The sequence below is a fragment of the Poecilia mexicana genome, unplaced genomic scaffold (assembly GCF_051168715.1).
Source record: "Poecilia mexicana isolate PSO_F unplaced genomic scaffold, ASM5116871v1 scaffold_4, whole genome shotgun sequence".
NCBI lineage: Eukaryota > Metazoa > Chordata > Actinopteri > Cyprinodontiformes > Poeciliidae > Poecilia > Poecilia mexicana.
The window spans coordinates 1,206,355-1,220,069 of NW_028263373.1; the positions used below are offsets into that span (position 1 = coordinate 1,206,355).

Below are 13,715 nucleotides of genomic sequence, written 5' to 3' on the forward strand. Positions count from 1 at the left end.
GTGTGAATGATATTTATACTTATTGTTGCTTATTTTAAATATTAACATTTTGCATATTAGGCAGTTTTCCAAAAAGGTAGTTTAACAAACAGCCTCTCCATGATTTCTGGGTAGATGAACTCAGAGTTGGTTTTCAGTTCCAGCAGCTAATCACTTTAAGTTCAGTCAAGGTTGAGTATCTGAACTTTGAGTTGGATATGGACGATGTTTAGCCAGTAAATATTATCCACATTGAAGTTGGAACACCTTAAATGTAGGTCAAAACCTTCACCAAGTCTAAAACAGAAATTATTTTTGTTTCAATATCAATCCGTCTGGAACAGAAAACCTGAGTTTTCCCAGAGTTAATCATTTTATAAATAACCTGCTTTCTGGAAAACCCTCATGAAATACCAAAGTCTCGTTCGTGTAGATTCAACATAACTTCTGAACTCAATGATTTCTCTTTTCATGATTGACTATGCAAAGTCTTATTCTTAGTATCAAAATCTGAGTTATGTGCATTTTCTAATCAAATGTTTATTTTTTATTGTTTTACTGCAGAGTCTAATTTAGTTGCATTTTTCTCAGTTTTGCAGATGTACAATCATTTTCAAAACTCTTTGAATTAAATAGTTTTTGTTGATAACTTCATATTTATTTTAATATACGTTTTCATTGTATTTTAACTTTTTCAGCTTTGCAGTTAAAATACAATTAAGGAATTCATATGGACTGCAAGTCATTTATCTTTATATTACCTCAGTTCAAAAACCAGTTAAAGTGGAGCTTTTGGAACATGTCATATTAAATATGACAAAAGTACGACATGCAACCTAAATTTATGTAGAAATTTTTAGAAATTCTGAGGTTAATCTCAGAAATTTTCTAGAAAATACAAGGACTTTTCTGAGCTTGAAAATTAAAACATTTGCAAAAAAGTACTAAACTTTTTAGATCTTAGAAATTTTCAAGAAAAAAAACTTGCGCGGTTGAATTAAATGTAATTTCTAAACATTTAGTTTGTTTTTCTGCTTGGATAGAAACAGGAAAAATAAATATTTTTGTAATTTTTGACATGCTTTTAAAGAATTAGTTTTCTTTTGATCTTAACCAATTCATTTCAAATTCCAAGTGAATTTTCTGCTCTTCTTAAACCTTAAAGAAAGGAAATGATCCAAACTGAGATAAAAATGGAGAAAAAGAAACCAGTCTGATATCTGTTGACAAAATACAAATCCAAAATGTAATAATACTGGTATGTTTATGATTTCAGGACTCGCACGACACTTGTTCATTTGTTAGAAGTGTTCATGCAAAGTGAAAATTATTTACCTTAAATTAACTTTATTACAACATTTTTGCAACCTTAACAAGTGTACTTTGGAGTAAAGAATTAAATATACATTAAATGTTAAAAATAAAAATAAAACTATTTATGTAGACCGTCTTCAAATTCCCAACTGTGGAATTTCAGTGTAAATTACAAGATTATGTGTATAAACAACATTTTTATTGTTGGGATAAATGACTTGAATCATCATCCAGGGTTTGTTAAAATACACAAAACAATCCAAACAGAGAAAACAACCAGCAGGACTCTGTCAACAAGTCATCAATAAAATCTAATCAGGAGTTAAAACACTTGAGCAGACGACATGTTTGCTTCTTTTTATAAGAACTACGTCATCATTTCAGGAGAGATTTGATCTCTGCCTGCATGCAAACAGCTTCGATCCAGAGTTGTGTGTAAGGTTCTGTTCAGCAGCACCAGCAGGTCCGAAGCCTCTGGGACTCCTCTGGGCAGAAACAGCTCCAGAGAATCCTCAGCAGCGTGAGGGAGAATCGGGTCGGACGAGGACGGGTCCTGAAAAAATAATTTAAATAAATAAATGTCACATGAAGGGAAACCGTGGAAGATTTTCAGGCCAGTTTAGTGGAAATATCTTCTCACCTTTGAAATAAAAACTAAACTAAAGGCTTGAACTCACCACTACAGAGCATCAGGGCCAGACGGAGGTTTATTTATTTTTAATTATAATAAAACCAGGATATGATGACGATAAGGTCATATCATGAAATAATTATTAGAATAAAGTTGCTAAATGAGAACAAAGTTTCAAATCTGATATTTTCTGTCTGTAATTTTTTATATATATTCATTTTAAAGTCGAGCTCCTGATAATAATTTGCTGATATTTAGACAGATTAAGCAGGTCCCATCTCTGAAACTGATAGTGAAAGTAAAACTTATGACTTTTCCCCCACAAAATTACTTCATTGTCCTAATATTACAACTTTATTCCTGAAATATTAACTTATTCTCATATAATTACTGTTACTTGATTTTTCCAAATATGGGTTTATTTTTGGGACCTTATTCTGGTAATACGACTTTATTTTTATATTATTACAATTTTACTTGTTCATTTTTATGAATTTCTCCTCATTATGACTTCCCTCCCCCCCCATACATTTCTGTCATAATGACTTTATTCTCATATTGCCACTTTATTCTGGTGATATCAGTCTCTAATACTCCATCTATTTTACGTTCATCGTAATTCCATCTGGTATTTTTTGCAGTGTAAAAATCTTTGTGTCATTATGATTTAAATCGTTAATTTAAATCAGATTATTCTGTGGCGTTTCATAATCTAACCGTTGGTGTTCAGCCTCACACAGGAATGGACACATGTAGTTCATGATCACCAATAATCAGTGATTATTGGTGATCGCCGATACCAACCTGTGAGTAAAAACGCAGAGAGACGAGTTTGGGGAAACCAAGCGGAGGAAGATGATGGGCTCCTGTGATGAAGAGGAGGAGGTCTTCAAAGGAGAAACTCGCTTCACCGTCTGATTCAACAGGAGGAGGAAATGCGTTGATCGGTTCGTCAGCTCAGCCGGTGTGTGTGTGTGTGTGTGTGTGTGTGTGTGCTTACCGCTGACCATACTCAGGACGGTTTCCCACTGAGCTGCTGTGGTTTCCTCAGCTCCCCTCAGCTCAGAGTCCGGATCGCTGAAGCAAAACGTGAAGAGGCGTCTGAACTCCTCCAGGCTCGGCGCCCGCCGCTCCGTACTGGTCATACTGGTCATCACTGGCAGAAACGCTTCCCAGTGTGACTTCACCAGATCCCACAGCCGCCCACAGCTGTTCAAGCCCTCCAGGAACTGGGAGATCATACTGGCCACCCTGGAGTTCAGGAGGCAGTCAGACTGGAGCCGCGTTTGGCTCAAAATTTCTGAGTTTTTGGTCACAAATTTTTAACAGAAAATTCTGTTTTTCTAGAAAATTTTTGAGACTAATGTCACAGATTTCCAACTTTTTAATCTCAAATTTCAACATCTTTTCTAAAAAATGTCTCGAATTTTAAAATTTGTGAGACTTTTCTCACAAATTTTAAACTTTTCAAACTTAAATTTCAATGTTTCAAGAAAATTTATGAGATTAAATTAAATTTCTCAGGTTTTTTTATGTGCAAAGTTTGGATCTTAGAAATCTTGTTTTTTGTAGAAAATTTTGGCATACTGGCCCAAATTTCAGTCAAAACACTAGAAATTTTCAAGAAAAAAAAATTCTGAGTTATAAAAAGTAAAATAAAAAATAAAAAAACAAATAAAGCCAAGAAAAAACTCAAATTTAGAGAAAAATCTTTCTGGAATTAATTAGAATTTTTTCCAGAAATTTCCAATTTATTTCTAGAAAAAATGTTTGGTGCAAATTTACTCCTTTTTTCTTGTTACATTTACAATGCCCCAATAAGTCATCATACAATTTGTAAAATTGTGGGGTTTTTGTTTTGCATCAGCAGAATATTTACAAATATTTGCACAGATTTGTAATGAAAACTCAGCTTTTGGCAGCAGCAGCTGACAGAGCTGATGTTCAGACGAAAGGCTCAGACCTGTGGTAGACGTGGTGTTTCACCAACCGGCCGTAAACGGCGGGAATCTCTTTGGAACAGGCCGGATGGATCCCACAGCCGGACAGCCAGTCGCACAGGCTGGGAGAGAGACGCTTCACGTCGCTGCAGCTTTGCAGCTAGGAGAGAAAAACACACTCAGGGTTTCATGTAGGCTGATAAACTGTCTGATGAGACACAGGCTGCATGACGTCCACACAGGGAAAAACAACCAGGTTACAGTCACTCTGCAGTGCGACTCCTCTACCAACTAGGGCTCCTCAGCTGTTATGTGTGGTGCAGGCTGAGCATTTTATTTATATTTTCATAAACACTGAAATAAGCCGTGGATGTTGATCAGGATGAGTTCGCTCCACCTCCTGCAGTCGGAGTCGAGCTTCAGCATCAACGACGTCGCTCCAGTTAAAATCCTCCAAAGATGCACTTTGGCAACACATCAGCTGCAGGAACAACCAGAGAAAAATATTTTATATGGTACCTGCAATGATCTGCATAAGTTCTGAATGCAAATGTGGTTTTAACTTGTTTACTGAACGTAAAACATCCCATTATATATGATGACTGTTTTCCCAAAGCATTTTCAGCTAAATTAAGTTAATAATAATGTTACAATCACATTCATTAAAAAAAGGAATGAATATTTACCGGTATGCTTCGTTTTATTTTTTTAGATGTAGTTAAAGGTTTAAAATTTATAAACATTTAACCTGCAATGGAACGCCCGCGTGCCGTTCTTAAATACGTTTGGTTTAAAGATCAAACGTATTTAAGTCTGTTACCACTAAATAAAAACATTCAGCTCTTCTTGTTTTTGTGCGTAGCTTCAGCTGTCAGCAGGCTCGTGTTTGTATCATGCAGGATGAAATGGTTCCTGCTGAGAGGCGAACCTGGTAGAGGGCGGGGTGCAGACAGCACGGCCCAGGTCCTCCATGAGCCAGCGACCAGCCAATCAGAACGCCCGCTTCGTAGTACAACCCGTCGTCCAGCGCTGTGAGGTCATAGGTGAAAAACAAACGCTCCGGACGACCCTCAAAAACACAACTCTGCTGCAGCTCCAGGAGGGTCAGCCTGAACGGGAGGAAATCATCTCAGGATGTAAAACACACCTTCATCGCTCAAAGATGGCAACCAATTAAAACGCAGTGGACCAGCGGCGCCCCCTGCTGGCTGGCGGTCAAACTACAACACCAAAAGAAGGCGTAAACCAAGCCAGTCTCAAACTGTGCTCCTCGCCAGCGCCCCCTAGTGGTCCGTAAGGTACTGCATGTAAACAACCGTTTATTTACTGTGAGCTGAGGTCAAAGTGCATACAGCTAGCTTACCAAAGGATTGTGTTTAAAAATTACAATGGTTTTAATCCTCTCAGTCAAAAGAAAAACTGAAGATATGGGAGGAAAGACAAAAACAACAGGATTATTTTCATGTGATCAGAAAAACCTTCTGAGCGACTCGATTCTTTTAACGGCTCCATGTGAACCGCAGGACTCAAATCTCTGTTGGTCAGAACCGACTTGGCTTCCGCATAATCCTCTGCTCACATGTCAGCTATTGCTTTTATTTACTTAAAAATGACTCAAGTTAAATACGGAAATGGGTGGAAAATTTTATATTTAATGCTGATTTTTGTTTCTGCCAAAGCAACTCAAGTCCATTCATCTTTTATTTTAAATTACAAATGACTAAAATGTTATTGGTGCACAACACTTGGTAGTAAATATTTTTTTTAATTGTTTTTATGTGCGACATTATTGGAGAGCTTAGAATCCACTTTCAGAACTGAAAATAAGCCAAAATGTTAACTGATGGTCTTTATCCTGATAAAGTCTGAGAAACGCTACTGTAGGCAGATGTTAACAGATTGAAGTACATTTAGTTAATGACTAAACATAAACTGAATCAGTGCCTGAAACCGTAACATCAGGGGCGAATCCAAACCTGAAGAACTCCCTGAGAGCTTCATCCTGGCTGAGCGTTTCCTCGTCGCCACTGAAGGAAACTGCAGGTGTGGATCTGAAGCAGAATCCTGGGTTCCTGACCTGCTGCAGAGCAGCAGAAAGGACGTCTCCTCTGCTCACCTGCATGGCAGTTTCTGCGTCTGCGTTTGTGTTTTCCAGTCTGAATAACCTCAGAATGGTGTCCAGGTTGAGGGTGAGCTGCACAGGAAACAGGAAGTGAACAGGAAGACTTTCTTTGACCAATCAGATTTTACACCAGACTAACTGACCCTCTCAGGAGCCCGGCAGACACACGGCTGGTTCTGTCCCACTGGACCTCGACCCCCTCTGCTGACCTTTGACCCCGATTCCTTCCTGTGAACGTTCAGGTATTTAAAACAGCCGTTTGTGTTATTTTTAAGTTTCCACTCACAAGACAATGTTTTCTTACCGTTTTAAGACAGATGCTTTTTGTGCCTGTTGGTGTAACAAGTTGAGCGGTGCAGCGAGAAAAAAATAAAACATTTTGACAGAAATTTATTTCAATCCAATTCATTAATATTTCAGCAATTCACAAAAAGTATTGTCTGGAGGAAGCAAACAAAACAATCAATCCAGAAAGATAAAACTTAACTTTTATCTTAATGAGTCAAATTCAGTTTGTTTGGGTTGGTATGAAAAACTTTATACTGCAAATACATTCAAAAAATAGAATATTATTGAAAAACCCTTTTAATTAAGGAACTTAATCACAAAGTGAAACTTTACATGGGTTAGCTACACACTGATGAATGTCTGAAAGCTTTTATTTCTGTTAATTAGAATAACTTTCCATTTAAAGCTGTTGAAAACAATTTGAATTAAAACATTACATATGACCAATACAATTTTTAAAAACATAAATAGGGGCGAAATAAAAAGCATGTTTAAAACCTACCTAGTTTTTTGTTTTTGATTTTTTTACAAAATGTACTTTTAATCTGACAAACGAGACTCACTGGGCGTATAATTCTAATTTTCTGTATGACTAAAGAAACCCAGTCACTGAGTAACGAAACAATAAAACCCTGACATTAAGTTTTATTCAAAAACCTTTTAAACTAATCTGAATAATGAACTTATTTTTTGATAACTGGGATTAATTAGACTGAACTGAAATGGTTTGTGCCTCAAGACGACATCCGTTATAAATTTGTGCTACATAAATAAAATTAATTGTTGCAAAATTATCTTTAATATTTAACTGGATGGCATATAAATGCAGATCTAGTATCTACAGTGCATCTCAATAAATTAGATTATTGAAAAGTTCATTTATTTCAGTAACTCAATTCACCAAGTGAGACTTATTATAAAGAATTACAGACAAACTGATGTTTTCTGCCTGCAGCTTAATGAAAACACGGCATTTAGGATTAAACTATTCTGTCAAACTTATAAAAAAACATTTTGATATCAGAAAAGTGTTAAGTGAAATACCTTCTTTTAAAAGGCATTTTAATCCAGCATAGGAACATTTAATTCACTAGACATTCTTGTAAACAAGTATGAAGATAGAAATCTGCTGTTGACAGATTAATTTAAAAAATAAAACATGTTGTGTTGTACCTGTTCAAAGCTGTGGTGACTAAATATATACAAAGCACCGTGTTCACTGATCCGGAGCACCTGCTCTCCAGTCCAGCCCTCCGCAGGACAATCAGGGACAAACAGCACTTTGGAGCTCCGCACGCTCTGAAACAGACAGTTTAGGCTTCAAATGGAGACTCGGACGCATTTTGGAGCAGAACAACCCCACACCAACCTGCAGATACGTGAAGGAAAACTTTTGTCCCGGTTTCTTTACGAACTGCGTTTGGAAAAGCGACGCCAGGCGGCTCTGCATCTGATTGGCTGACCAGCTGGAGTCCACCGTGATGCGAGCCGCCAGAGCAAATTGTTGTTTACTAAAGTATAAAAACACAAACATTTACCGAGTCGCAGATTGTGAAAATATATTATTTGTCTGTGTAGATAACTCTTAAAGCTGAAGGGTGTAACTTATAAAATAAGTTTAATCCATATTTATTAAGACAGTCGCCATGTTGCGACAGCTCCTCCACGAGCTGTAAAAATGAACCACTCCGGTCAAAAACAACCCTAAAAAGAGGATCTTAGAGCGATTAAACAACTTTATCACCATTGGCGATAAAAATGCTAATGGTGGAAAAACAACTTACTATTACAGGAAAACAGTTTATCTGCCGTTTGGCTATGCTAACTACTTTTAGCATTAATGGCAGGCTTCTGTTCTTTTGTGTTTTATTGGCGGTTGGGAAACCAACTTAATTTGCATTTACCGCCACCTACCGGACGACAACGATAAACCAGATAATCCACAAGTTTTACTCAAAAACGTGCAGGACAGTAAAAATAGTTTCATTTCATTTAAATTCTGATTATCGTCAACAGAAAGAAACTTTCCACACACTAATAGCAGAAGTAGTCAGAGTAGTCGATGAACTTGTGAGACTTTAATAAAAACTGTAGGCTTTTGTTGTTTTGTTTTTGTTCAGTAGGTAGAGAATTTAGAAATTTTACTCAAGAGTAGAAATACTTCATAATAAAATCACTCAAATAAAAAGTACAGCATAGTAAAATACTTATAAAAGTACATTTCTTTCAAAAAAAGTTACTTGAATGTAATTCAGTAAATGTAACTATTTACTACCCAACTCTGGTCACAACATACTTTTAACAAGTATGTAAAAAACATTTTTTCTTATAAAGGTTTGATGCTGCAGCCTTAAGTTGTGATATTTAAATGAATTGGTGCTTCATGGTGGTGAGGCTCAGGCCTCACCTGTCCAGCTGCTCCAGGTAATGATCCTTTGGGAGGCAGATCACGTCTTTTACCACATGTCTGCTCTTCTCTGGATTCACTTTCTTCCATTTAAGGTGACGAGGTTTGTTAGGCAATGACTGCAACATAAAACATGAAACCAAGCTGCAGCTCTGCAACAAACAGCACAAAATCTACCAGAAACATGACAGAAATATGCAACAAGAATATTACAGAGAATCAAAATATCTCTGAGTTTGACCTTTTGATAGACAAACACTTGCAAATTACTGTCCATTAAAAATACTGCAGTAAGTTAGAGAATTTCATAAAATTTCTACTTTTTATATTTAATCTTTTCTCTCTTCTAAAAACTGGATGATAAAAGTCTCCAGCCTGGTGTTTTGGTCTCAGACATTTTTTTGAAGGACAGTTTTGTTTATATTTACTTTACAATTAATTGTATTTATTGTTTCTGTTTTATTTATTACTGCTTAACATGACAAATACAGTGAAGGACCAAGTGAAATAATTTGGAAAATAATTAGATTAATAATAAGAGAAAGAGAGAAAAGCTGAGGCTGACCGGAGCGGCGGCGTCGGAGCCGCCGGGTTTCATCTCGACCAGCTCGATGTCAGAAAGCCTGATGGGCGGAAAAGCCTGGAGGGACAGAAACTGACTTTAACTCTACAAGCATCGTCTGAAAATAGGAACATTTTAACATTAAAGTATTTCTTTGTACTGGATTCGTCTCTTACCTCCATCTCGATGTCTGTGTCGTCTGTTATGTGTGAACCATAAAACGTCTCCTTGGCGACGGGAGGTTTAGTTTTTGGTTCTGCTGGTTGTTTGGTTTTGACCTCGACTAGCAGGTCTTCATCCTCCTCTTCTTCCTCCAGGTCCGGGGCCAGAGGATGCTCCAGGTACTGGAGCCTCCGGGTCTAACAGGGGAAACGGGTCTGGAGTTAATCAAGACGAGTAAATAAATGTTATGGAGGCCTGAAGTTTAGAAACACTGGCAGGAATTTAACTTTTACTGGAACAGATTCATTCAGTTCTTCTGTGTTTCGTCCTTTTCTTGTTCCTCTGTTGACAGTAACTAAGAGAATTTTCTCCATTCTGGATGAACGCAGTCAAATGATCCAAAAAGAAAATGTGCTGGATGGCTGAGCGAACCGGCATCGTCCTGATTACATAAACACAGCAGAACCAAAACGGTTCCATGAACAAAGATCATTTAGCCCGTTTCTGACTTAACAGGACAATTTGACTTTGGTCAATGAAACTGTGACCTCTAAACAACTTTACAAAATGTATATTTACATCTCAGATCAAATTTATTTGCTTTACTTTGAACCTAAAGAGTCTCCAGACACAAAAACAAGTTGATTTAACATCATTAAGTCTAATTCAATATATTTACACAACATAAATGTGCTGAATAATAAAGACAGATTATATCATGGAAAAATTAAAATATGCAGTCAGAAGGATTATTATTACTATTATGCACCATTTACATTAATTTCTGTCATTTTTGCATTTCTGGGGCCTCAAGAGGTTAAGATTTTTGTCTCATTAGGAATCGAACTGATCCGCTAATAGCAGAGCTTCTCTGTTATTATTTACCATGTCAGCATGTTTTGTTAACCTTAAGACCATTTGGTTATAGGAGACAAGAGCTGGTTAGTAACTAATTACATTTAAGGAATATTTTTAGTTTTACTTTGAGTGATTTTATTATGAAGCATCTCTTATTTGAGTGAAATTTCTGGATTTTCTACCAACTGAATGAAAAACAAACATGTTTTAATTCACCAGACTCAGACACACGCCTGCAGTTTCTGTTAAAGTTTCTGAAGTTTTTTAAAGAAACTGATTTGGAAAAATTTTCTTTTGCCTGATTTTGTAATTTTTTTTTATATGAATTATTGTCATTTTAAATCTTAAAATACCAAAATTTCCACTTAACCTTATACTTTGGTTCATGTGATGATGTAATTTTTAAATATTAAATGGTTGATAATCTGATGAGCTACTCAGAACTTTTTACCAAATACTTTTTTACGTTAAAATAATTTCTTGGATGGATACTCTTTACTTTTACTTGAGTAAAAATATATTGAAGTAGTGCTGCTCTTACTTAAAAATACCAAAAATGTTCTGAAGTAGTTTTTGTCTAAACTGTTTTAAAATGTCTCTTAAAGTTGTAAAGGCTGCAGACTCTTGATAAACAGACAGAATGATGATTTTTAAAAGCTTCAGTTCTTTAGTTTACCCTTCAAAAGTATCAATAAAATATTTAAATTACAAAACTTTGACATTATACTAAATATTAGTGGTAGGACATCTTGATTGAATTTATCAAAATGCTTTTAAAAGGAAGGAAATGTCAGGATTGATTTTAACTGATTTGAGCAGAAAAATGTTTCTTCACAGAATGAGGAAACTTGCTTTCCGGTTTGTGATGAGCGTAAAAGATTCTGAAACTTGAAAAACGAGCTTCACTCGCTGTGGTTTGTTACTGAGTCGGTTAAAGTCAAATAATGTTGGGAAATTTTCATATTGATTTTTCATCAAGAACAGAAGAACCACATGATGATAGTTCAACTTTACATCAACTTGGAAATAATTTGAGGTGGGGGAGTAATGAAACTTTATGCTGAAGTTTGAGCAGCACGACTTCAATACGTTTTTACTCAAGTAAAAATAAAAAGTATCCATCCAAGAAGTTACTGAAGTATTTGTTAAAAAGTCGACTCAAGTACTGAGTATCTGATCAAATTTAATATTATAAAATTACAGAGGGTCCAAAACATAAGGTTAAGTGGAAATTTTTATATTTTAAGAACCAAAATGACAATAATTCAAATAATCACAAAATCAAGTAAAAATTTTTAAATCAGTTTCTTTCAATAAAAAACTGATGAAACTTTATCAGAAACATCAGGTGAGTGTCTCAGTCTGATGGATTTCTGGTTAAAACATGTTTGATTTTCATTCAATCCAGACATTTTACTCAAGTAAGAGAAGAAATACTTTATAACAAAGTTACCCAAGTAAAGGTAAAAAGTACAGCGCAGTAAAAGTACTACTAAAAGTATATATTTTTAAAAAATTACTCAAAACCCAACTGTGTAAATATGAAGTTTCATCTTGAAGAGCGAACCTGTTCCTTCTCCTGTTTTTCCTGCGTCGTTATGATCACACTTTCTTCTTTTGAAGAGAAAAGCCTCATCTCGATGTTTTCTGCGATTCCCAGCAACGCCGACTTTTTCTCACAAAGCTCCATCCTGTCCAGAGAAACAAACCCAAGTTTCAGCCCAGCTGAAGTTTCCAGGTTCAGCAGAAGCAAAGACGTCCAAACATCTAACCAGCTGAGGCTCATCAGCTCCAGCTGAGGCCTATCAGGGGTCAAAGGTCACAGTCTACTCCCTCTTTTGAGTGACTGCCTGGTCTCTGGAAACGCAGCTCCTGATCCAGCCGTGTTTACGTGGCTGAAGAAGGTTTTTATTGATGCGATTCATCAATTTCTGCTTGCAGATCATTGAATGTGACCTTTGTGACAGAAAAATACACAAACATTTAGTCAAATAAAGAACATTCCTTGAATTTTGCCTGGATGTTGACTTTAGAAAGTGTTAAAGCTGTAATGTCAGGTCTGGGGTGAAGTTTGCACACTGATGTGTTTTAAAATGATTTGTTGTTTGCTTTAAGTCATGGGAACAGAAACAGACGACTTCAGTCTGCCACCAGCAACTAAAGCCGATAAATCAATACTCCTGATTAGATTGTAATAGTTTCACAAAAACAAGACGAGATAACCTGAAAATGAAACATTTAGTTTTATTTAGTAACCAGAGTAAAAATGAATCTTTTTAACTCAAAAGCTCGAGATTAACCATTTCTGTTCATCTTGATCTCATCTTAGTGAAAATCCAAAATTAGTGTTAACATTTTCTGACAAAAAACGCAATTAAAATCATGTGAATAGGTTCGTTGATATAAGTAATGAAAACCCTCCTGTACCAATCTGAATTTATTCTGCTACAAGCCTCAGGTTTTGCTTTCACTTTTAATTATTTCTTTTTGTACCGTGGTTTTGTTTCTGTCCATCTGTCCTGTATGTTTTCTACTGTTAGTTGTACTTTTGCTAAGTGTATCAGTTAGAGAGAAATATCTAAAATATATTACCTAGAACTAATGCTAAATGTGAAATAGTCATTTCTTTAAAAAGTTTTTATGCGAAATAAGAATAAAAAGAATAAACATAATTCTACCACTTCCTGTCATCTTCTTTGTGGTTTCTGCCAGTAGTAAGATCCAGTTGTTGATGTAAAGAAGTGTTTCCATGGCAATTTTGTAAAACACACCAACTTCGACATGATAAAGCTTTAAATTGAAAAACAAGTTTCCATTAAGCACATTTGTTTATGTACTATCAATTTGCATAATTCTGTGATTAATGGAAATACAGCTACAGAAACTCTCCAAAAGGAGAATACGCCAAAAAATGGTTTGTACACAGAGAGCTGCATACAAACATTTTACTGGAAAGTTGAGTGGAAGGAAAACATTAAGAGTTGCAGAAAGTTTCATAACAAACCTTGTTAAAACACAAAAGTTTCTCATTAAAATAGGGGGAAAAAATCCAGTCAGATTATAAATTATTAAAAAGGCGTAATGAGGTTTTCTATGACGACGTCTAAAAACACCAGGTGTTGCTGTTTTACCGCTGCAACTTTTCTTATTTAACAGACGAGATATTTTGGTTTTAATGAAACATAAATGTCTTTATAACAAGTTTTAAAAATCTTGTTATAACGACAAAGAATTGGCATTAATATGGTTCCGTATAGATGTAGTTACAGAGTTTACATTCAGTTGATGGACATTGCTTGCCTGATTAATGCTCATTATCAAACTGGAACCATCAGGCGGTCATTCCCTTTCTACCAGGTTTCAGGATTTTTCCAGCTAAATGTACAAAAAAACAAAATAAAAACTGTTTAAATCCAAATTTCAGCTTAATCTGCAAACCCAGTGCCTCCGAC

At 35.7% G+C, this 13,715-nt stretch overlaps 1 protein-coding gene across 4 annotated transcripts; it reads right to left on the minus strand.

The window, feature by feature from the left end:
• Positions 1–1,594: 1,594 nt before the first annotated feature.
• On the minus strand, positions 1,595–12,135 carry LOC106910941 (G2/M phase-specific E3 ubiquitin-protein ligase-like). 4 transcript variants are annotated; one of them, XM_088004699.1, is made up of 16 exons: positions 12,036–12,134; positions 11,831–11,954; positions 9,420–9,602; positions 9,247–9,321; positions 8,682–8,800; positions 7,644–7,785; positions 7,448–7,573; positions 6,291–6,316; positions 6,130–6,214; positions 5,841–6,058; positions 4,793–4,973; positions 4,262–4,345; positions 3,888–4,024; positions 2,925–3,175; positions 2,729–2,838; positions 1,595–1,846 (listed from the first exon to the last, which is right to left on the minus strand). In XM_088004699.1, the coding sequence occupies exons 1-16, from the start codon at positions 12,047–12,049 to the stop codon at positions 1,661–1,663; spliced, it is 2,061 nt and encodes a 686-aa protein (XP_087860825.1). In that variant the 5' UTR covers positions 12,050–12,134; the 3' UTR covers positions 1,595–1,660. The 4 variants fall into 4 exon arrangements, with proteins under 4 accessions (XP_087860825.1, XP_087860827.1, XP_087860828.1 ...); XM_088004701.1 differs by lacking the exon at positions 9,247–9,321 and having other exon boundaries at positions 12,036–12,135; XM_088004702.1 differs by lacking the exon at positions 12,036–12,134 and having other exon boundaries at positions 9,420–9,620; positions 11,831–11,939.
• Positions 12,136–13,715: the final 1,580 nt, after the last annotated feature.

Excerpts from the sequence above, each read along its gene's own strand:
- LOC106910941 (XM_088004699.1), bottom strand. Across the intron at positions 6,215-6,290 it reads AAAGCATCTGTCTTAAAACG|GAAGGAATCGGGGTCAAAGG; the intron begins GTAAGAAAACAT and ends GAACGTTCACAG. Across the intron at positions 4,974-5,840 it reads GCTCTCAGGGAGTTCTTCAG|GCTGACCCTCCTGGAGCTGC; the intron begins GTTTGGATTCGC and ends CCTCCCGTTCAG.